General features: G+C 46.1%; 1 protein-coding gene across 2 annotated transcripts; it reads left to right on the forward strand.

Annotated features, from left to right (window-relative positions):
* The first annotated feature begins 10,321 nt into the window (after window positions 1-10,321).
* On the forward strand, window positions 10,322-22,602 carry MSL1 (MSL complex subunit 1). Of its 2 annotated transcripts, XM_080826168.1 has the most exons (9): window positions 10,479-11,374; window positions 13,853-14,076; window positions 15,120-15,502; window positions 17,415-17,462; window positions 17,916-17,980; window positions 18,615-18,682; window positions 19,312-19,436; window positions 19,606-19,678; window positions 20,069-22,602. In XM_080826168.1, the coding sequence occupies exons 1-9, from the start codon at window positions 10,607-10,609 to the stop codon at window positions 20,157-20,159; spliced, it is 1,845 nt and encodes a 614-aa protein (XP_080682294.1). In that variant the 5' UTR covers window positions 10,479-10,606; the 3' UTR covers window positions 20,160-22,602. The 2 variants fall into 2 exon arrangements, with proteins under 2 accessions (XP_080682295.1, XP_080682294.1); XM_080826169.1 differs by lacking the exon at window positions 17,415-17,462 and having other exon boundaries at window positions 10,322-11,374.
* The last annotated feature ends 1,609 nt before the right edge of the window (window positions 22,603-24,211 follow it).

Consider the following 24,211-nt stretch of genomic DNA (forward strand, 5'->3'; position numbering starts at 1 on the left):
CAGAACAAGGGTGAGGCATGGTGGGGGTGGGGGAACAGAGATGGTAGCCATGCTCAGCCCCTCTCCTCTGGCCTTTTCTCTTCCATCACACATAGCCTCTCAGGAGCAGAGATGCCATTATTGTCTCAACCATGACCAGTTGACTCCTGGCCTCTCCCTGCTTCATTTTTTGAGGAATATGCTTTCCTTTGGGCAGAGCCCAGAGCTTTTTCTCTCACTTCTTTCTGCAAGGGTACCTCTCTGTGCCTGAAAGGCTCTGGGCTCAAGGAGCAGACAGCCCTGCAGGCTCAGCCGCAGTGACCTACATCGGCTCTCCCCTAGGCCCTGGGTGTGGGGGCTGAGGTTTCAAGATAGGAACTTGGGAATCTGGCACAGGTCTGCAGATGACGTCAGGGAGAGAGGCTGCAAAAGTGGCACGGAGGGACCACAGGCAGGGGATACTGCCGGACTGAGTTTTCACTTTGTCATTTGTGGACAATATCAAAAGACAGTTCAAACCTCAAATACAAAAAAACATTTCTGAGCAGCGACCCCTTGGATGGGAGCCAGAGGTCTCTGACAGGCCTGGTCTCTCTTCACTAGATTTGGTGGTGGTTTCTGCCTGCTCCCCATTCTAGCTGAACCCACCCCAGTCTGCAGGGGCTGCAAAGATTTCCTTGGTTTGATGTGGACCGGTGAGTTCAGATTTCAGCTGATTTATTTCAGGGATATGAAGGCTGAGTAGAGGTGGTCAGATATGTTGAAATCCACTCCCAAGCTTTACAATATGGAGACCCACGTACTTCCTTAGATCTGAGGTTCTGAGAAGGATCCAGAAGAAGTCCTGCAACCGAATTACCCCCTTACCTCAGGACCCTGGCAGCTGAACCTCTCCTTGCAGCTACAGGCTTCTGAAACAGGAAGGTAGGTTCTGAAATAGGTGTTTTCCCTCTCTCTCACTATAAACCACAGTATTTAGGATGTTCACTGCCTCCAGATTGTGGATGTTTTGCCCTGGCAAGGAAATGCTATTGTAGGGGGAGGAAATTAGGTGGTGGTGACAGAGAATGATAGATGAGCCTTTTACTTAGGGGAGAGAGAGAGCGAGAGAGCGAGCTCATGACAGGGAGAGCATGCAGGCAGTGCAGGACTGGATGGCTTTCCTCTCCAAAGGGCTTCCCCTCAGCCAAGCTCCACCCTCAAAGCCCAGGAAGTCTACAGCCTGGCACCCAGCCAGGGTGAGAACATTCCTCAGGACTCTGACAGGCTGGGGGTTGGGTGGGGGGAATGGTGGTGGTGCTCCCACCCCGTGTTTGGGGACAGGGGAAGGAAACATGCGGGGGAGGAAATGACCACAGAGAGGAGGGTGAGGGTGAGAGATGGGGAGCTGGCTCCCAGTGCCACAGGTCCCTTTTAGACAGAAGAGTTGAGGCTGGATGGCTTCCCAAAGGCCATGTGAAGGGTCTGCAGCTTCAGAGTAGATGACCTCCAGGTCACCTCTCTGCTCAGGGTTGTCACTGACGTCGCACACCGTCAGGAGATTCTCTCTTCCTCCCTTACTCTAATGGGGCTGTGGTTGAGCTCGGGAGCCCCGGAGTGGCGAAACTCTGAAACTGCAGCTAGGCTGGGGGAGGAGCCCAACGGGTCTCCCACTGTCTTTCTACCAGGGCCCCTCCCTTTTCCTCCACTAAGCCCAGGACTCTGGAAATAGCACCTGGTAATGGGAGCGCTGACAGATGCTGAGTTATAGGAGAGCAAGTGTCCCTAGTCTCTAATGTTCTAGCTTACTCGCTTCTCGGATGTTTCCCTTGAAAATAGGTGCCCTCGGTCTCCTCCCATTCCCTTCCATACATTGCTTGTTAACATGCCCTCCGGAGAACCAGCTACTTGGCTACCATAAGGTCCCCCTCTTTGGGCCCCAGGACCTGTAACTCTTGGACTCCTATTCATGACCTCTATGGCTTTGAGGGACAAATGGCTCTGTGATTTTACCCTTCCCTACCCTTCTCTAAACACTGCCTGGTGTAGCTCTTCACCCTAGTCATCTCCCAACCATATGCCTTCCATCACCCCAATTCCCTATCCAATCTCTCAACCTCACAACTCATGTGTGGAAAAGGAGTGGGAAGGAATGGACAAAGCTAGGTCAGAATTTTTTCCGAGGAAAACCGGTTCCCTGTTTGGTTTCATTTGACCTGTATTTCTAGCTTTTCCGGGTTAGTCCTCTTGTTCCCTGCATCAAGATTTCCCACTGGACTAATTTTGCTGTCCTGCCCACCATTCCCTCCAACTTAATCCCTTGTGCTCTTCTCACCCAGGACAGATGTCCTTAACGCTGAAAGAAGAAACTCCGCTTTGGAAATAATTTATGTCAGCTGTCGAGGAATACCAGCCCATTGAGGGAGAACTGGTTCCAGTGTTGTTGTGGGAAGGGGACGTGGTGAAGGAGCCACGAAGCAACTCTAGGAGAGGCCATATTCCCATTATCCAGACGGCAATTCAAATACTCTTAGTGCTTGTCTGGTATCTGAAGATTTCAGAGAGCTCTGCCAACAACAATGAAGAACTCCAGGGGAAATGGGAGTTGGAGTAGAGGTAACCAACTGTGCAGTGAGGGATTGAAACGTCACCCAACTCCACCCCCAAAGTCGTTTTCTTTGACGATGTCCCTTCTCTGGAATTAGCCTCATCTTTTATTTTGTGTGATCCTTAATGTTATTAGCCAGGGAGCTATGAGGCGTGAAATCATTTTAAGTAGACACATCCACGTTCCCATATTGCACTGCACACCTCAATCAACTTTCCTCTTCTCCCAGCCTGCTGCCCCACATTCACCCTGAAGGGGGCACTTTTGTTCAGTCGTTGGTGCCAGAGAAAAGGGAGCCCCAGGAAGGAAACACAACAATTGGTCACGTGTTTTTTGGGGGGCGGTTCTCGCGGGGGTTGCTGGGACAGGGAAGGGAGGTCCACGTGGAGTGGGCGGAGTCCGCTGAAAGTTTTGGCGGGGCTGGCAATGGGAGAGAAATGCCCAAATTTGAGTTGTGATTTTATTAAGCAGAAAAAAAAAAAAAAAAAAAAATGCAGAGCGGGTGTGTCCTGCCCTCGGAGAGGCCCCTGCGGTGGGGAAAAGAGGAGCAGCACACGAACCTCTTGCTCGCGGAGGCCAGGAACGCAGGGCAGGGTTTCTGCCAGAAAGAGCTCTGAGCTGTATCGGGCGTCGGAGCCGGAAACTTCCGTGGCTCCATGCTGGTTCCCCATTCCCCATACTCCAGGAGAAAGGAAAGGTGGCCTCTCTTCCTTGGTCTCATTTCGGGGCCATGTGGGGCTGGGCTAATGCCAGCCACACAACCCCAGTCTTTATTTACCTTTCTAAGAGCCTCAGGAAGCCGCCCAGATGAATCCTCTCTCCTTGGGGAGAAGCCAAAACAAGCCTCCTTTACTACCTCTGCCCCACAGTTAGCAGGAAAACACAGCTTCATACAGTCTTTAAGATGGAAGGGGCCTTAGAGATGATCTTCAATTTTCTTTTCGGTCTAGGAAAATCAAGACCCAGACAGGTAAAGGGGCTTGCTCTTAGCACACTACAGGCACTCTGTTCAAAGAACGTAGGTCATAGAAGGGGAATTTTCACCATCCTAGCCCTCCTAAATCGTGGAGTAGTGATAGTGTTGGCTTTAACTCCATCCATACCCTTAGCCAGAGGGCAAAAGGGAATGGTCATTATCCCATTAAAGATAAAACAGGCAGAGGACTATTTAGGCACTTGCTTTATGGGCCCTAAGGTTTTCCTAGGTGCCTTCACTGGCAGCAGCTTCACTTTCTCCCTCTAGGTCTTTACTCTTTAATATCCTTACGTGCCTTAGTTCAGGGATTACCACAGTTTAAAAACCTAATGGTTTGGAAGCACAAATTCTCTTCCCTCCTTGGAAGAGCTTCTCTTCCCAGGGCTCAGTTTTCTGGTAGGTTATCTATCTTATCCTGTGGCTTGAAATCAAGAAGATCAGACCTTCATATCCAAAAATTCCAGCCTTTTGGCTTTGGGGAAGAAAAGCATGTTTACTTAGTCTGGAGTAGTGAAATCTTAGACTTTGGATTTCAGAGCTGTAAAATTTTGTAGGAAAAAAAAAATGTGGTGGACTGATGTAGAATTGCCAGCGTTCTATATTGCCAAGTAAGGACATTAAAAAACTACTACCACCAATTGCTATTTTACTATCACCCTCATTTCCCAAAAGAAAGTAAATTTTAACACACACCATATAGGGAGCATGTAATCTCAGAATAAATAACTGTTCTAGGGGTACCTGGGTGACTCTGGGTTAAGCCTCTGCCTTGGGCTCAGGTCATGGTCTCAGGGTCCTGGGATCGAGCTCCACACCGGGCTCTCTGCTCAGCAGGGAGCCTGTTTCCACATCTCTCTCTGCCTGCCTCTCTGCCTACTTGTGATCTCTGCCTGTCAAATAAATAAAATCTTTTTAAATAAATAAATAAATAACTGTTCTAAGCCATCCTGTATTGATTTACATGGGTCCTGTATAGTGTTCTTTGTTGTTGTTGTAGATTGATTCTAGTTTGGTCTGTTGGTCTCTAGACCAAAAATTAGTGCCAAATCCAGCCCAATACCTCTTTTTGTATTGCCACAGCTAAGAATAAGCTAGATTTTTTAAAAAAATTGTTATCTTTTAAAGTAAGCTCTATGTCCACGGCAGGGTTTGAACTCATGACCCGGAGATCAAGAGTCATATGCTCTACTGACTGAGCTAGCCAGGTGTCTCTAAGGTAAGAACATTTAAATAGGGGTGCCTGGATGGCTCAGTGGGTTAAGCCTCTGCCTTCAGCTCAGGTCATGATCTCAGGGTCCTGGGATCGAGCCCCGCATCAGGCTTTCTGCTGAGTAGGGAGTCTGCTTCCCCCTCTCTCTCTATCTCTGCCTGCCTCTCTGCCTGCTTGTGATCTCTGTCAAATAAATAAATAAAATCTTTTTTAAAAAAAGAATATTTAAATAGCTGAAAAATCTAAAACATATCATGACACAGGAAAATTTTGTGAAATTCAAATTTCAGTGTCCCTAAATAAAATTCTTTGGAATGGTGGAACTATGATTGTTGCTTGCAATCTCATGCCAGAGCCTTTGTTTCTAACCACTGAGTCTCCCAGTCTTTCTCTCTATAGCTACACAGCCCTGGCACCTTAGATTAACACTCATCATGGAACACCTGGGTTGCTCAGTTAGTGTCTGATTCTTGCTCTCAGCTCAGGTCTTGATCTCAGGATCATGAGTTCAAGCCCCAAGTTGGGCTCTATGGTCAGCATGGAGCCTACTTTAAAAACAAAACACTCATCATAAGCCACTTTCATTTATATTTTGTCTTGCACTACAATAGCAGAGTTGAATAGTGCAAGAGACACTACAGCTGTCAAAGCCTAAAATATTTACTGTCTGGCCCTTTAAGAATAGATTGGCCAAGGGGCACCTGGCTAGCCCAGTAGGTGGAGTAAGCAACTCTGGACCTCTCAGGGTTGTGAGTTCAAGTTCCATGTTGGGTGCAGAGATTACTTAAAAAAAAAAAGTCAAGGGGCACTTGGGTGGCACAGTTGGTTTGAGTGTCCAACTCTTTGTTTTGGCTCAGGTCGTGATCTTGCGAGAGATGGAGCCTCATGTTGGGCTCCATGCTCTGCATGGAAGTATGCTCGAGATTCTCTCTCCCTCTCCTTCTGCCCCCTCCCAAAATAAATGAATGATTTTATTTATTTATTTATTTATCACAGAGACAGTGGGAGAGCACAAGCAGGGAGAGCGGCAGGCAGAGGGAGAGGAAGAAGCAGGCTCCCCACTGAGCAGGGAGCCTGATGCAAGGCTCCATCCCAGGACCCTGGGATCATGACCCAAGCGGAAGGCAGATGCTCAACCACTGAGCCACCTGCGCCCCAATACATGAATCTTTAAAAAAAATAAAATAAAATAGGTTGGCAAGCCCTGGAAACTTTTCAAATTTAGAGGGGCATTAGAATCACCTGGAGGCCTTGTTAAAACACAGACTGCTGGGCCATCTGCGTGGCTCAGTCAGTTAAGCGTCTGCCTTCAGCGCAGTTTGTGATCCTAGGGTCCTGGGATGGAGCCCTGCACTGGGCTCCTTGCTCAGCGTGGAGCCTGCTTCTCTCTCTCCCTCTGCCTCTCTCCATTCTCCCCCTGCTTGTTCTCTCTCTCTCATGAATAAATAAACTTTTAAAAAAAAGGTTTTATTTAGGGGCGCCTGGGTGGCTCAGTGGGTTAAAGCCTCTGCCTTCGGCTCAGGTCATGATCCCCAGGGTCTTGGGATCGAGCTCCGCATCAGGCTCTCTGCTCGGCAGGGAGCCTTCTTCCCCCTCTCTCTCTGCCTGCTTCTCTGCCTACTTGTGATCTCTGTCGAGTAAATAAATAAAATCTTAAAAAAAAAAAGGTTTTATTTATTTGACAGAGAGACAGTGAAAGAGGGAGAAGCAGCCTTCCTGCTGAGTGGGGAGCCTGATGCAGGGCTCAATCCCAGGACCCTGGGATCATGACCTGAACCAAAGGCAGATGCCCAGTGACTGAGCCACCCAGGAACCCCATAAATAAACTCTTAAAAAAAATTAAAACATGGACTGCAAAGTCGCACCCCAGTGTTTCTGATTCAATAGGTAAAGATAACAAATATTTCAATTAGCTTTCAAAAACAAATCTGGAAAAACAAAAACAAATCTGGTCATTCTATACTTTGCTGGAAATCCTTTGATATTTCACCTTGGTTAATAAACTAAACATTCCTTAGCTGGACCTTCATAATCTGTTCTCAACCCATCTTACCTGCTTTATTCCCTATACTCTGCACTATTCAAGCTAAACTTCAGTCAATTTCTCTCACTTACTCCAACCTATCCTTTATCCCATGCCTTTGTAATGTTCTCATTTCTGTCTGAAGTGTCTTCCTATGGTTTCAACCTTCAAGACACATCTCAGTTGCCACTTCCTCAATTCCTTCCAGAAGATAGTATGTTCTATCTCTGTACTCCAAGACAACTTTATTCTTCCCAGGCTTCACTATCTTTTACACTATATTAATACCAATATAACTATCACTCGTTAACCAAGCTAAAGGTCAAGGGGAGATGCTTTCTTTTAATACATCTACACAGCTCATTTATTCATTCAATGAATATTTATTAAGTGTCGACTTTGTGCAGACTAAGGTTCTGGGTGCTGAAGGTATAGCAGTGAACAAAACATGAAGCTTATATTCTAGTGAAAGAAGACAATAAACAAAGTAAATTATGTTAGAAGGTAATAAGTACTAAGAAGAAAAATAAAGCAGAAAGTGGGGAGAGGGAGTTTGGAGGAGGGTATGAGTTTACATAAGGTGACCAGAGAAGGTCTGATGAAAAGATGACATTCAGGGGTGCCCACGTGGCTCAATTGGTTAAGTGTCTGCTTTCTGCTCAGGTCATGAACCCAGGGTCCTGGGATGGAGTCCCACATCGGGCTCTCCTCCTGGCTTGTGCTCGCTGTTGCTCTGTCTTAATCTTGTAAATAAATATAAAAAAAAATTTAAAAAAAAGATTATATTCAGGAATATCACTAGAGAAAAGGGCATGTGGATGTTGCAAAGATGAGTGATCCCAGTGGAGGGAATAGCAAGTGAAAGGACCTGAGCAGACACATACCAGGTATGTTTGAAGGACAGCGAAGAGGCAAGTGTGACAGGAGGGCAGTGAATAAGGGGGGAGAAGAGTAGCAGTCCAAGTCAGAGACCAGTACGAGGTCGGGGAGCCAGATCGTATAGGCCGTAATTATGATTTTGTTTTTCCTCCAGGTAAGATGGAAAGGCATGAGAAGGTTTTGAGCAGAGAAAGAACATGATCTCACTCACATCTTATCGGGATCACTATGGCTGCTATGTTGTGAATAGACATAAGTGGGGGAAGGCAAAGGTTGAAACTGAGAGATTGATTACGAGGTTACAGCAATAAAAAAGTGCAATAGGACTATACCTTCGAGCAAGATGGAAGTTGTGGAGGTGTATGAAGGTGTGGGATTCTGGATATACACTTTTAAGGGCAATGGGATTGGAGATTGACTGGATATGGGGTGAGAGAGGAGAGGAAGGCTATTGAAGCAGAATTTGGGTGAGGGAAGTTCAGGAGCACAATTTTAGGTTCAAGTTTGAAATGCTGATTAGAAATTCAAGTGGATATGTCTCCTAGGCAAGTGGATATACAATTTTGGAATTAGGGGATGAATCCAGGAAGAAGATATAAATTTGGGAGTGTTTTTTTTTTTTTAAAGATTTTATTATTTATTTATTTGACAGACAGAGATCACAAGTAGGTAGATAGGCAGGCAGAAATAGAGGAGGGGAAGCAGGCTCCCTGTCAAGCAGAGAGCGGATGTGGGGCTCCTCGATCCCAGGACCCCGGGATCATGACCTGAGCCGAAGGCAGAGGCTTTAACCCACTGAGCCACCCAGTTGCCCCTGAATTTGGGAGTTTGACATCAGTTAAAGGTGGTACTGAAAGTCTAAACACTGAAAGAGACCACCATATTCTATGGCCTCCCACCGTCCCCAGCACCACCTTTATTGGTATCACTAACCCCAATACTTTCCTCGCAGATCTTAGGCCATACAGTCTGGTGGAAGAGGGCTGGGATTCTCTTGGCTTCTTAACACATTCACACCCACTTGTTTAAAATTTCCAGTGCTTTGTGCTTTGGGCCCACAAGGCCAAGACAGTTTTAATTAGAGGTTTTCATATTAGGCCAAAGAATGTTAGTCATCTCCATTTTCATATAGACTGAAAAAAAACACACCTCAACAGAAAAGAAAAACAATCAATTGAAACTTTTTTTTTTAAGTTTTTCTAGGAGGAATTGAGGACTTGTTGGCTGAAGTTGCATGGAAATTGAGACACAAACACACATACAATGAACATTGAGAGATTGGAAGAATTGCACCGCATTAGAGAATACCCTAAAGTATTCCTATTCCAGTAAAAATTAAAATCCCTGGGGAGCCTGGTTGAATACCGCGGAGGCGCAGGTGCCTCTTGATCTCGGGGTCCTGAGTTCGAGCCCCACGGTGGGTGTAGATTATTAATAAATAAACTTTTTAAAAAAAGTGACAAATATCCCTTCCGAGATTTTCTTTTGGCTTTGACCCTTCATGAACCTCCAGCAGATGCTAGAAGTGACTTAAGAAGGCTGGGGAGATAGCCGTTGGGAAATAACTGTTGGTAGTTGGCAATACTTCATTCCAGGGAGGTTGTGGCAAGAACTCCCTAGGCAGCAGACATCATGGATTTTCCTCCCTCTGGAAACCAGAGGTCCCTCCGTTTCTGGTCTGGATCCCTCAGAGACAAAGAAATTCATTCTCTCCTAGACCAGAGTGGGGCTGGTGGGGAGTGGAGGGGGTGGAGGGGTTAGAATTCTACCCCCAGGAAACACCCACAGGCTCAGACAGGAGCCCGAATCCTGACTCTGGTCCAGGAGGCTTGCGGGGCTGCGGGGGCCGCGGGGCCCCTCCGGGGAGGGCCGGGCGGGCTGCCAAAGTGCCGGGGGAAGGGGCCGGCCAGCGCAGGCCGGGTACGTGCAGCGCTCGGTCCACTGTCCCGAAGGGCGCGTCTGCCTCTTGAAGCCCCCTGCCCTCTTCTACGCTCCATTCTCTCGCTCTCCTTTTTCCCGGCGAGCCTCCGCATTCTCCATCTGCCCGTCGCCGCCCTCGCCCTTTCTTCCCTCCTCCTGACCCTCCCCCGGCTCGCCCCTCCCTCGGCAGCCCACCTTCGTCCCGCTCCTCCGCGGGCTTCTCGGTCCTCGCCCCTCATCCCTGGCCTCCCCTCGCCGGCCCCCAGCCTCCAGGGCCCCCGCGGCCCCCTCCCCAGTCCCCTCGAGGCGCCGGCGGCCCCTTTCACAATAGCGCGGCCCGCCTCCCTCCTCTCCGCTCCCGGTTCGCTCCCGCCCGCTCCCCGCCCGGCGCATGCGCCCTCCGGTCAGCGGCGGCTGCGGCGGTGGCGGCTGCGAGCGGCTCCGTTTTTTTAAAGGGAAACGCTGAGGCGCCGGGGGTGACTGTGGGGGAGGGGGACCCCGAGCCGCGGAGACCCCCAGGGGAGGCGACAGACCCCCTCCCGGAGTAGGAGGGCTTTGGGCGGACCCATCCCTCCCACCCCTCCTGAGGAGGAGCGGGGGGAAAATGGAGGCTCGGGGCGGCTGAGGCGAGCTCCGGGGCGGGGGGCCGGGGCGGGGAAGGGGGGGTGTGGGGTGGGGAGACGAGGCGGGCCCGGCCGGGCCAGGGGGGGCCGAAGCGAGCTCCGGGGATGAGCTCGGGGGCGGCTGGGTGCGAGCTCCTGCCTCTGAGGCGAAGGCGGCGGCGGCGGCAGCAGAGGCGGCGGCGAGGCCCCCATGGGCCGGCGGCGGGCCTCAGCCGCGGCCTCCACTTCTCCGCACGCCGGCGGGATGGCGCCCGGGCCCCGGAGGAGCCGCGCTAGCCGAGGCCTGCTGCCGCGCTGCTGAGGCGAGCCCGCCAAACTCCCCTCCCCCTCCTCCGTCCTCGACCCCCCACACCTCGCCCCTTCCCCACCCCCTCCTCCGTCTCGGTCCCCGGCGCTGCTCCGGACCACTATGACCATGAGATCCGCAGTGTTCAAGGCGGCCGCGGCCCCTGCCGGCGGCAACCCTGAGCAGCGACTGGACTACGAGCGGGCTGCGGCGCTGGGCGGGCCCGAGGACGAGCCCGGGGCGGCCGAAGCCCACTTCCTCCCCCGGCACCGTAAGCTCAAGGAGCCGGGGCCCCCGCTGGCCTCCTCCCAGGGCGGGAGCCCCGCGCCCTCCCCGGCCGGCTGCGGCGGCAAGGGCCGGGGCTTGTTACTCCCGGCCGGGGCGGCCCCCGGGCAGCAGGAAGAGAGCTGGGGCGGCTCGGTGCCCTTGCCCTGTCCGCCCCCGGCCACCAAACAAGCCGGCATTGGGGGGGAGCCAGCGGCCGCGGGAGCCGGCTGCAGTCCCCGACCTAAGTATCAGGCGGTGCTGCCCATTCAGACGGGCTCTCTCGTGGCGGCGGCCAAAGAGCCTACGCCCTGGGCTGGGGACAAGGGTGGGGCGGCTCCCCCAGCTGCCACCGCCTCGGACCCGGCGGGACCCCCACCACTACCTCTGCCGGGGCCGCCACCCCTCGCGCCCACCGCCACCGCCGGGACCCTGGCGGCCAGCGAGGGCAGATGGAAGAGTATGAGGAAGAGCCCTCTCGGGGGTGGCGGCGGCTCGGGAGCCTCCAGTCAGGCCGCCTGCCTCAAACAGATTCTTCTGCTGCAATTGGACCTCATCGAACAGCAGCAGCAGCAGCTGCAGGCCAAGGAAAAGGAGATCGAGGAGCTGAAGTCAGAGAGAGACACGGTACGGGAGGGGTTAATTTACGTTCGGGACGACGAGCGAGTTGTGCGCATGCTCGGGGGAAGGGGCCTGTAGGAGGTTAAGGTATCCCTTGGTTAGGGGTAAGGGGGTTGGCCACCAGCAAAGGAGTATCTTAAGTGTCGGGTCCTTGGGAACCAGGCTCACAGACACGTTGGATTGGAGGGAAGGGTTAAAGGGCAACCTCCCAGTGGGAGGGGGAGGGGAGGTTTCCGGTGCCAAAGGGTTAATTTAAAATGACAGTCCCAGACTTGTGGGAAAAGACGTGGAGAGTGGGAAAAGACCTGATTTGTGAAGGGTTAAATATGTAAAGGTGGGATGCATATGTGGTGGCTTTATGGAAGGGGTTAAATGAAAGAGCTTTTGCGTTAGAAATGCATTTTTAGAGAGGGGCAGAGCAGCTGTTGCACTGCTGTAGCATCTTTAGATAGGAGGGCAGTAGGCCTTTTTAACTGCCAGAGAGGTAGAGGTGATTCACAGTGGAATCCTGTTTTAGTTTTCTTAAATGATATGAAGAAAATCACCGCCTTTGATTTCAGACAGTTTTGAATAAGAATCTGAGTTATAAAACATGACCCACTGACTAGCTCCCTTGTATAAGCATGGTGTTGAAGGGCTGGTAGATTTTAAGGCATCAGGGGAAAGTGAGTTTATTAAATGTACCAAGTAGACCCCCTCCCTCCAAAATCCCTGTTTTAGAATCTTAAGATAGTAGAGCAGTAATTTATTATTTCTTTGTACTTCTGAGGAGCATGACTATGTAGGCTTGTTTTCACTGCAGCAGTAGTCAAGAGCACCTTATGCGTTAAAACATACTCTTTCAGGTACCAGGAAGGCTGTGTGTAAGGGGGGGGGGGTGTTACTGTGCGAGCATACCTCACAGCTGCCTAAAAATAAACATGGTTTCTACAATTGTTGTGTTCAGGCTGCAGCAGTCTCTCTCTCTCTCCCTCTCTCTCTCTCTCTCTCTCTCTCTCTTTGGCGTTGTGTGCGCACAAGGGCTAAGCAAGGGAGCAGAGGGCTATTCATTTTGTTTGCTTTACAAATGAATCGCATCAGGCATCGGGCTCTTTTATTGGAGAATGCATTCTGCAAGGTGGAATGGGAGCTGGGGCAGGTCTCATCAAAATATCTCATGGTCTTGATTTGTGGAAGTTACTCAACATGGAGGTGGCACTGCTCAGCTACTGTACTGCAGTCTAGGGGTGTGATGGTACTGTAATTACAACACATCATATCCTTACATGGGGGGGCGGGAAGAAAAGGACCAGTGAAGGGGAAGAAATCAAGGAAATGTCACCCACAGACCATGGTTAAGTAATGTTAAGGTTGTGAATCAAAACAGAAGATGAAATGAAATGACAGTATGGCTGACAGGGGGCTCTCTGCTGATTGTGGAGGTTTCTGCTCAGTTCCTGAGGTAGTGACCCCTTTGCAGACTTCCCCAGGCAGGAAAAGTGGGGTGAGTTAAGGATAGAGTATCAGTCTGAACTTGGCATTCACTGTTTCTGTTGTGTATTGCAGTCTTAGCATTGCTTAAGCTTGTTTCTCTTATTCCAGTTGTTGTTTGGCCTCTACCAAAATCTCTGCAGCTAAGTAGATATAATGAAGAGAACATTAATATTGCTGTCTACCCAAATAAAATTCTCACTGTAGTGTTTTAAGTAGCATAGTTGGCACCTTTTCTCAGAACGTTCTAAATGTGAAGTTTTCAATGATAATAGACGTCCATTTTCAGTTTGATTATGTAGTTCTCCTTTAATTAAAGTTAAAAGATTTGGCTTAATTAATATTTAGATAAATAGGTAGATTTTTTTCTTGTTATCTCAAATGCAAAGAAATACGCATATTTCATGATCAGTGGGACTATGGGTACTGGTTATAATTCTTCCAAATTGAGTGTTCATTGTTTAAATGCCCTGCACACCCCTTTCAAGTAACACTGCAATCCCTCATGGCACTGTGACTGTGAGCTTTTCATTCCTTCTCAATATACCATTTGGACTTTGCCCCTGTGTATAGCATTTTGGAGTGAAAGTAGAAAGGATAGGATTTGGAGAAACCTAGGGCCTCCTAAAAGAACATAAGGTTAATTCTGAAAAACTCCCAGACTGACTTGGAGCCACATGATAAGCAGTAGAGAGACCATGCCATTTGAAAGGCATGTTGTGGCCCCTCCCAGAGAAGAGGATCTTCTTTCAAAAGAATGAACTACAAATTCCCCCATTCCCCTCCTCAGCTAGGTTAGCCCTAAAATTAAGCAGAGTACCTCATCTTCTGTATCACGTTTAAGGAAAACTATTGAGATTAATGCCTGTCTTAATTCAACTTAAAAATAAGTTGAATTACTATTGTCCAGGGAAAGAGGCAGAAGAGACCATACTGATGCCTAAATGGAGCTAAGTACCTGGGTGTAATTTTTTTTTGTGTTTTAAGTCTGCATTTTGGCACTCTTTCTTTTAGCTCCTTGCTCGGATTGAACGTATGGAAAGGCGGATGCAGCTGGTAAAGAAGGATAACGAGAAAGAAAGGCACAAGCTGTTTCAGGGCTATGAAACTGAAGAGAGAGAGGAAACGGAGCTATCCGAGAAAATTAAACTGGAGTGCCAGCCGGAGCTTTCCGAGACATCCCAGACTCTGCCTCCCAAGCCTTTCTCTTGTGGGCGGAGTGGAAAGGGACACAAAAGGTGTGCTGATAACTTTGTTACACTGTCTGGACATGATGAGGACATGTGTTTCCGGTGACTGAGAGAAGGGGATTAGGATTTATGAATTAGTTTTAATACCACCATATCCTGAATTATGAGGTCTTCCATGCTGAGAAACTATCTTGAAACATTCTTGCAGGCTATAAAAATCTGTTAGGAACATTTTGGTCACAGTAGTAATTACAGAATGTAGAGTACATCATAAAGAGAATGAGCAACAAATGTGATGGCTGAGTTTCTTAAAACTATAGCAGTTCACTTCAAATTAGGAAGTGTTAAATTCCTTCATCATGTTAGGTAGTAGTGGATAAAGAAGTAAGATCTGACTGTCCTTGGACCCAAAGAGATAAGTCAGACTAGTTGTGAAGGTGGTGTAAATTTTAGAAACTCGGAATTCAGTTGCAATAAAATAGGAAAGTAGACAACAGTGATATAAAACTGAGTTTTGTAAGATTCAGAGACATTAAAGATTATTCTGAGATAGAATTGTGAAACTTTAAGGAGGAGAGGATCATGAAAAAGAAGTATAGAATTTAGGTTGGTAAAAAGGAAAGGAGGTGGCATTCTAAGAATAGTGGTGGAGGGGAGGAGATTGGTGGGAAAAAGCCAAAAGATAGCAAGAAAAAAGAAATAGAGATTATCATTAACATGGTATAGAATTTGGGAGAAAAATAAGAGACTGGTCTCTGGTTGATAGGAATGAAATAGGCCACAGAGTAGTGGCACCTAATGTTAGCTAAAGGGTCTTGAATAAAATAGGAACCTTCTTAGATTTAGTTGGCAATAAGATACTATTAGAGGTTCTTAAGCATGGAAACTCACTTGTTCAACAAACACTTAACTGAGGGCCTGTTATATATACTAGTAAGCATGAAGCTGTTCCTGCTTGTGACTGCCAACTGAATCAGATGTTTTGATATTTAGATACCTGCATTTGTTTGTTCTCTTGCCCCCAAATGTAATCAAATAAGATTTTATCAAGAGTCAATACATTTTATAATGTTTTCTTCCCTATCTAATAGGAAATCCCCATTTGGAAGTACAGAAAGAAAGATTCCTGTTAAAAAGCTGGCTCCTGAATTTTCAAAAGTCAAAACAAAAACTCCTAAGCACTCTCCCATTAAAGAGGAACCCTGTGGTTCCTTATCTGAAACTGTTTGTAAACGTGAATTGAGGAGCCAAGAAACTCCAGAAAAGCCCCGGTCTTCAGTGGACACCCCGCCAAGACTCTCCACTCCCCAGAAGGGACCCAGCACCCATCCCAAGGAGAAAGCCTTCTCAAGTGAGATAGAAGATTTGCCGTACCTTTCCACCACAGAAATGTATTTGTGTCGTTGGCACCAGCCTCCCCCATCACCGTTACCATTACGGGAATCCTCTCCAAAGAAGGAGGAGACTGTAGCAAGTAAGGCATAGAGAACACTTGCTCTTATACCCTAGTGGTGGCGGTCAAGCTAACAAGTGTGAAAATGCCTTTGGCATTTTTAAAAAAGTGCAATCAATAAAGCAGAGTTCTGTCAAGAATGAGTAAGTTAACAGCCAGAGACAGACACTGTGCAGGCATTGCAAATAGATGGAATTACAGCAAAATGTGCTCAATGTATTTGCCTGCTTACAACACTGGGAGATGTGTTTGCCAGTAAGTTGCTCATCACAAGAGCACCAGACTTGGGGGTGTAATCTCCGGCAACTTGCATGCCCTCTGAAAGAAGGGTTTTCTGTGCTGTGAAATGCATAGAACTTATACTTTGCCATGCACGACTGTTCCTGCAATTGATATTGTGTGAAACCTGGGAGGGTGGTCTTTGGGTGTTCTCAGGGGCCAATGGTAATTTTTGGGTTGGGGAGCCAGCTTGGGGTGGGGAATTTCACCTGGGCCTCCGCTCTTTAACTTTATAAACATTTATCTGTATCTCTATGTCCCGGTCTGGGGGGCAGGAGGAATCTGCCAAAGACCAACAGTCTTACTTTATCTTACTATACTTCACAAAGGTTCTAAATGTGAAGAGTTTACTTGGATTGCAGTAGCCCATTGGTTGTTCATATATTTAAATAAAATGGTCTACAAACTATTTTTCAAACAATAAGGACTATCTTGGGATATCTGAGCTGCTTGGGGAGGGTGTGGGGTACGGGACCTTGGTCTTCATTCCCTTTTTTTTTTCTTTATGGCTTCCACACAGAAATGCTCCCCTATCTCCTACATCAACCAGTAACTGCAATGTGCCTTCAATTGTGTAATGTTAGTCTGTGACAGTCACTGCGGGCGCTCCGGGGTGATGGTGGGGGAAGTCTTCTTGAATAGAGCCACAGCCCCAGGTTTCTACCACTGTGTCTTGCCCTAGCAGGGATGGGGATGGGAATCCATTCCAATAAGACAAGAGCATTCTCCAGGCTTTGTTTGGCTGTTCTGATGACAAAATTAAGTGGGGGAAGATAGATTACTCTTCTTAACTATCTAAAATTCATTAGGCCTCACATTTGAGTACATGAGCTAGACCAGGATCCTGATCTAGGTTCAGGTTTTTTGTTGGTTCAGTCAGTTGAACAGGTTCATCCTTAACGGTTAACCTTCTTGCTGCCATGGCAATGCTGTGTAACAACTTAAGAGAAACTGTGAAGCAACTTCCCATCCGGGATTGGGAAATGGCTTGGTCCAGAGCTGTTCTGTTTGACTGGCTGTTTTGAAAACCCTCTCTGCCCTAGTACAGAAAATCCAAACACCTCTGAGATTGTGGGGATAGCAGTACAGAAAGAGTCTGATTGGGGGGAATCCCAGCCCTTTGAGGAGCCTGAGTTGTGAATAAACGTGTGAATCCTTATTCTTGCTGCCCCTATCTCAAGAGGAAGCTCAATGGCTTGTTCTAAGGAAGCCAAAGTCTTTGTGCATGTTGTTCAGGCTGGACCAGCAAGGTAGTTTGTTTGGAGGGAGGAGGGAGCTGTTTAAGAAGACTACATATGTAAGTTTTGAGAACACTGATCTTTTATTTGAAAAATAGGGTCAACTTTTACTCACCTGCCATGTTCTGAGTTTAAGGTTTGATATCCTTGGCCATCAACTGTTGCAGGGAAACCACCCTAAATAATGAAGAAAAGAAGTCGTCTCAGTGTAAAAAAAAAAGTGGTGGGCTTATTTTCTTTTCTTTTGTCTGTTGTTCCCTCTTCCCCTCCCCCAGAGAGAAATTCTCAAAAGAGCAACTCAAAAAAACCAAAATGGCTTCCTAGTGAGAACTTCAGTGATGATCCTTTCCTCCATTTTGGGTGTGGGCTTTTTTTCTTTTTACACTGAGATGATTCTTCTTTCCTGCATTATTTAGGGTGTCTGATGCCATCAAGTGTTGCAGGAGAAACTTCAGTCTTGGCTGGTGAGTAGAATAGGAATTGTGCTGGCTGGGCCTGGGGTGGGGGTCGGTGGGATGGTGGATGGTTGGGAGCTGTGTTCCCCATCAGCTGGATGTGGGAGAGTGAGATTCTTTGGAGTATAATTACACTATAGACTTCAAAATGACTACAAATTTCAGTTGTTTTTCAGGAACTGCAATAGCATCCATTATATGAATTGTCAGGTATTGGCTTAGGGTTTTTGTGCTCCTGTGTTTGGCAGACTGCAATGGCATTTTAGGTTCTTTTATACCATAGCGAGGACACTGAATGTGGCTTCAGGTGAGGCCATAGAATGGATTCCTATCACTTGGTAACTTTGTCCTATCTGGGGAGAGGCCTCTTGTCCTGTGAATAGTAGGAGGGTTGTGTGACTTTGGATTTAAGGGTGGTTCCACCCCTCCTCCCTTTCTTTTTCTTTCTTTTTTTTTTTTCAGTTCCTTCTTGGAGGGACCACTCAGTAGAGCCTCTAAGGGACCCAAATCCTTCAGACCTTTTGGAGGTAGGTACCCAAGACCTGTCAGCAGAGGGAAGTGAGGGACAGAGTAGAAATGGAGGTTTAACTTGAATGTCTTACAGTGACAGGATGGATGGGTTAAATAACTCTAAAGCCAGAACGGAACTTGAGCAATTATCTAGCCCAACTCTTGTTTATATAGAAAACTGAGTTTCAGAGTGGCTAAATGATTTATTCAAAAAGAAATAGCTAGGCAGTGTTCAAAACAAAATGAAATTTCATGCTAAGTAGAAAAGTTAGAATGTGCCACTCAGCAACAAAATTATATATTTCAGACTCATTTGACTCTTAAAACTCAGACTCTTGCAAGGCATGGAGGTAGGGAGGATTGCCTCCCTACCTCAAGCTTCAGGGGTTGTTTCAGTTTGATATGATTTTCACCTTGGAAAGTTAAAGAAATAATTTTGAAGTTTGGACCGTCTGCAAGGAAGGGCATGGGGAAAAGAGTATGTGTTTTGTTGATTCTGTTACCAAGAGGTTCCCATGACATCCATAGAACTTACAGACTCAGGTGGACCTGCAGGGAAAAGATTTGACATTCCTGGAAGCTGGAAATGAGTTCGTATACACATGTGTCACATGATGATAAATTGTTTATCAGCTGCTGTTCTTTACACAGAACCTGGATGACAGTGTGTTTTCGAAGCGGCATGCAAAACTGGAGCTGGATGAGAAGAGAAGGAAAAGGTGAGACGAGATACTCATCCTGGAACAGCTGAGCCCTTGGACCCTAACTTCTCTCATCCATGCTCTGAAAAGTCCTGGAGCCCTTAACACTCTTAAATTACTGCCATCGAAATTGGTTGAGTATCTTCGTTTGAAGTGGTAGTTGTAAAGATGTTTGGCTTCTTAAGTAAAGATGTTTGGCTTCTTTTTCTTTGTGTATGCCCTTCCTCAGTTCCACTCTCTGTGGAACATCAGTGCGTGATTTGGACTGCTGGACCTAAACAGCTCTTTCCTGACCTGGTGGACAGTTCACTTTACTACCCCCACCCTCCCCACCCCATTAAGAAGAGTAAGCACAGGGGCTCCTGGGTGGCTCAGTCAGTTAAGCATCTGCCTTCAGCTTGGGTCCTGATCCCATCCCAGTTCAGGCTCCCTGCTCAGTGGGGAACCTGCTTCTCCTTCTGCCTCTTCCTCTCTGCCTATTTGTGCTCTCTCTGTCAAATAAATAAATAAAATCTTTAAAAGAGAAAGAAGAAGAGTCAGCACAGGTCTCCCTAGTGTCTGGATTGTGTTAGTTGCTTTTATAGAGCAGGTTTCAGTAATATTGGGTTTGCTTGTTTGTTTTGTTTTGTCTGGTTTGTTTTTCCCAGATGGGATATTCAGAGGATCAGGGAACAAAGAATTTTACAACGACTGCAGCTCAGAATGTATAAAAAGAAAGGAATTCAGGAATCTGAGCCTGAGGTTACCTCATTTTTCCCTGAGCCAGATGACGGTAAGTTTTGTCTATCTAAAAGAGTAGGTTTTTCAAAGAAGGAAAAGGGTGCGAGGCTCTAGGGTACAAACTTGCTCTGAATGAATGAACAGCATTTTGGAGCAGGTGTAGTTGCCAGACATTTCCCCTCTGTGTCACTAACAAGGTCCCATTTGGCTTTCTTCCATAGTTGAAAGTTTGATGATTACCCCCTTCTTGCCTGTTGTAGCATTTGGACGACCATTACCCAAATTAACTCCACAGTAAGTATAAAGGTTTCCACCCCCTCCTCCCTTCTCAGGTAGCCTGCACTTTACCTCCTTTTTAGACCTCGTAAAAGCCTAGATATAAGGTGGAACAGGTGGCTCAGGGATAGCCATGACTCTTTGACAGAAGAGTCTATCTGGGCAACTAACTCTTGCAGTGATAAAATAATTAGAAGGATTGCTTTTTGAGTTAGAGAGAGATTATTTAGTCACTTTAATAGCGCACTGTTTCTCTGGCTTTGAGACAGGAAAGACATTCTAAATTTGGAACTTGAGAGTCAAGGTTAGGAGTGGTAAGGGGCAGAGTATCTTTTTAGAGTTAATCTTTTGTCCACACTGAATCCCTTCTCATCTTCCAAGTTGATTTCCTTACCCTTTCTTTGCCAGGAATTTTGAGCTGCCCTGGTTGGATGAGCGTAGCCGATGCAGGTTGGAGATCCAGAAGAAGCAAACACCTCACCGGACGTGTAGGAAATAGCTGGGCTGGCAAGAACCTTCTGTCTTCAGATAGTTGTAGCATGCCGTTCCCAGAGAATGGCAGAGACCTGTATATGTGACCTATGTCCTCATGTATGTTATCATTCGCTGATAATGCCCTTCCATATTCCCTTGATCTTGTTTTGTTTTCATCGCTCTGATTTCACAAAAACTCTTTCATTGGGCTAATTGTGAATTATGGATGGTGATTGGGATTTCTTTTCCCTTTTTGGGGAAATGAGCTCTCAAGCTAAATCTATAGGATGGCAGATTCGGAAGCCTCAGGGGTCTGCTTCTATACATTTGCCTACGTTAGAGGGGTAAAAGGGCTCTCTTCATTAGACTTGTGGAAGATGAAGCAACCCCTGCCTTTAGAGCTGTGCCTGCATGGCACTCTTCTCGCCCTGGTATACCCTACCTTAGAGTCTGAGTATAGTGGTGTTTACCCTAAAACAAAACAAACAAACAAAACCTCACCATGAGCTTAAGGACCGGATGAGGAATAAAAAGTGAAGTGATGAAGCAAGTCATCTTCACAGAGTAGAAAAGAGATTGAAAAGTTGGCAGATAAATGTCCGAAAAGACAGTTATTCTCTTAAAACTATTCTGTGATAAAGCCATGTGGGAAGGGATTTGGGCTGTGATTATTTTCTTAGTTAATGGGCAACTGAATTTCTTCCCCCACTCCTCAAGAAATAAAACCCTTGGAAAAGAGAATGGGGATGGTTAGTTCAGGGCAAGTTATGACTCTAAACAAAAGCAGTTGACATTTGAGGATGGCATGCCAGAACCTGTATAGATGTCCTTGTGTCACATCACTTCTCAAGTATTCCTTAGTTGGGCTTTATTCTTTTAGCTGAGCTCTTGGTGGTGGGATAGAGATTTAGGGAGGGTGGGGGGTGTATGTGGAAATATGTGCTTCCTTTGGCTGGCAAATGTCTACATCTTGAAACAAACAGATGTACCTAATGAGCTTCTCCATTCACTTTGTAAAAGTAGATTTGTATGTGTATCATCTTGGTCCCCCTTTCCCATTTTGTTAAAAAATTTCAGGACAGCACTCCAGGCCACTTTGGTCTCAGTTTAAGATCCCTGTAACTATCTGGAAGGAAAATAGAGCCAAGACCTCTGGTCTTAAATATATAGGAATTGCCTTTCTTTAGTCTTCATGACTATTGTGTGAAAACAAGTAGGGGTCTAATCTCCTAGAAGGTAGGGGCTTTTATCCTTGAAGAGAATATGTCCCCAGATTATTAGCACTTTTAGAGGAGAAGCCAAGGTATGTAGGGTGTGTGGCCGGCCCATCAATGGAGCATGAGAGAATGGGGATACCATTGTGGGAAGAAAAAAGTTCCTCAGGGGCCTCCCACTGCTAAAGACTTTTGTGACATGTTGATCTGTGCTCCCTGGGTTTGACTTTTAAAGGAATTATTCCGGCAGCACATGTAGTATTCTTGGATGATCTTGCTGCTTTTATTTCTCCTTTTGTGTGTGTGTGTGTGGCTATGGGTTTTCATTTGTAACTCCATCTGCTTAGGAGAGTGGGCTCTCCTCAAGGGAATCTGCTGTGAACTTCACTGCAGTAAGAGTGTAGAGAGAAATAGGACTTACTCCACTAGGGGCTCTCATCTCACACCTTAAGGGGAGGAAGGAGATTTCTAGAAAAACTGGGCCAGATTTTCTTTGTTCTCCATCATTTTAATATGGCAAGCTGTTTGGCTTTCCTACTCTGACCTATGTTATGTTCCTTTATAATGTGCCCAAGAAGAAAAAAGACCAATCAGTGTCTCTTTACGTTGTTCCTTGATTCCTCTCTTTCTTCTTGATTTTCAGCATTTGTCGGATTCCTAATTTGGATATGGGTTCGCAAATTTAACCTTTGTGCCCTGCCCAGGGGACTCCCCAGATTCTGAACTTGAGCTAGACTAAGAGGAATCCATGAGGTGCTATCTGGCCAGACTTAAGTGGATTCTATTTCCTTGGTTATCCCTCTACCTAGGACCGTTCATTTTATTGTCCCCTCTTCTAGATCAGTTCTCCTTTGATTTGGATATGTTGAGGGTTGTTGAGGAGGTTGGAGAGTAGATTAGCAAAATTCCAAGAGTGAAATTACAGTGTGTTAGAGTGTGGGGGGAAAATTAGTCTTATTTTTTCCCTACATGGGATACAACACTGTGAAATTCAATCTTCAGCAAAGGCCCTGCAATTCTCCTAAAACATAGTTCTTTGTTTCTTTCTTTAACAAAGTTTAAGCTAGTGTTAATAAATTAAAAAGAAATTGCTTGTCTGTCCACTTCAGCTTTGTTTTATGCCCATTTCATATTGTTGTCTGTGTTGTAATTCATACTTTTGATACCATTTCTGATGTGTAAAATTGGTTGTCTTGTAAATATCTTATAAAGAGTTCAATTGTAAATAAACTATTGTGGCTGTTAATTTTTGAACTTCTGCTTCAATTTATTAGATTTATTGGGAAGCATTAAACAGTTCTGCTTGTAGATACTAAAAGATTAGAAAAAGAAATCATTTTCACAAAATAGAGAAATACACCATTTTCTTTTTTGTGTATGAGCACAACGTATGTTTTTCATCCCTCTGTTCTGTGTTCTCCCTTACACATATGGTAAGTGGCAACTTTAAAAACAAGATCCTAGGATAGGATACTTGGTGCCTGGTGTCTAAATGAATAAAACCTCATAGTTGAAAAGACCTTAGAAGTCATCTAGTCTGACCCCTAATACATGATTTCCCCTTCACAACATTCCAGACAAATGAAGTCCAGCTTTTGTTTTAATTCATTTTTTTCTATGCATTTTTTTGAAGATTTTATTTATTTGACAGAGAGAGAGAGAGATCACAAGTCGGCAGGGAGATAGGCAGAGAAAGAGGGGGAAGCAGGTTCCCCACTGAGCAGAGAGACTGATGCAGGGCTCCATCCCTGGACCCCGAGATCATGACCTGAGCTGAAGGCAGAGGCTTTAACCCACTGAGCCACCCGGGCGCCCCTATGCATTTTTTCCTAAATGATAGAAAATCCTTTCTCACTGATAAAATCTAACTTCTTAGAACTGCAGCCCATTGGTTCTTGATTTGCCTTTCAGGGAGATGAAAAAAGATCAATTCTTTTTCTTTCTCATTGTCTCTTGAATAGTTAGATAGCTGTGGCTATCTCAAATCTTCTCTTAATGTAAACATTCAGAGAGCTTATACTTGTTCCTCAAAAGCAAGGATATTGAGTTTTTCAGTTTCCTCTGAGTGAACAAGCTTGCTCATGTTCATTTAAAAATTGAACCCAGACCAAACAACTGAAAGGTAAAGCATCAGATTATCACTTTCCTTATTTAGACACTAAACTTGGCAGCTTCATTTGCATCAATTTACCTTGTGATAGAAAAGATCCTCCAGATCTTTCTAACACTTATTAAATCATCCATTCTCCATTTTGAATTCAGGCAGCTGGATTTTGGAGCTGGATTTACAAGTTGTCACATTTGGCCATTTGTTTAACCAGTTGAGATCTTTTTGGATCCTGAATCTATATGAAGGCATTCAAAATGCCTCCTAGTTTCATATTGTCTATAAATTTGGTCAACATCAAATCTTTAGCCATACAATTTGTAAAAATAGTACAGAGGGCAGAAATCGGTGCTATGCGATAGTCACCTTTCACCGTTTTATATATATTACTAACGTGCACTCCTATAGGTAAACTAATAACTTAGCTTATTATGCATTTTGAATGTACTTATTATGGTCCAAAGAAAAGAGACCCCCCTTTTTTTTTTCATTGCTGACAATCTCTTGCCAAAATCAAAGAATTCCCCTCATCTACCTGTCTGGTAACCCTTAAGAAGAAAATCATGCCAGGATATTGAACCAACGCCAGTTCCTATGATTATCTCTTTTAAAATCGGTTCCAAAATCTTCGTTAAGTCTAGCATCATACCAGCCTGCACTGTGGGAGAGATGACAACCGGGGTGGGAAGATACAAGAAGGAAGAGGACGTGAGAAAACACGGTAGCGCTGCAACACTAAGTCCTAGAGCTTCACTG

The sequence above is a fragment of the Martes martes genome, assembly GCF_963455335.1.
Source record: "Martes martes genome assembly, chromosome: 16".
NCBI classification, from domain to species: Eukaryota; Metazoa; Chordata; class Mammalia; order Carnivora; family Mustelidae; genus Martes; species Martes martes.

Coding starts and splice junctions, on each gene's coding strand:
- MSL1 (XM_080826168.1), top strand. CDS start 10,607: ATGACCATGAGATCCGCAGTGTTCAAGGCGGCCGCGGCCCCTGCCGGC. Junction 14,077..15,119: donor AGTGGAAAGGGACACAAAAG/GTGTGCTGATAA, acceptor CCTATCTAATAG/GAAATCCCCATTTGGAAGTA. Junction 17,463..17,915: donor AGAAACTTCAGTCTTGGCTG/GTGAGTAGAATA, acceptor TTTTTTTTTCAG/TTCCTTCTTGGAGGGACCAC.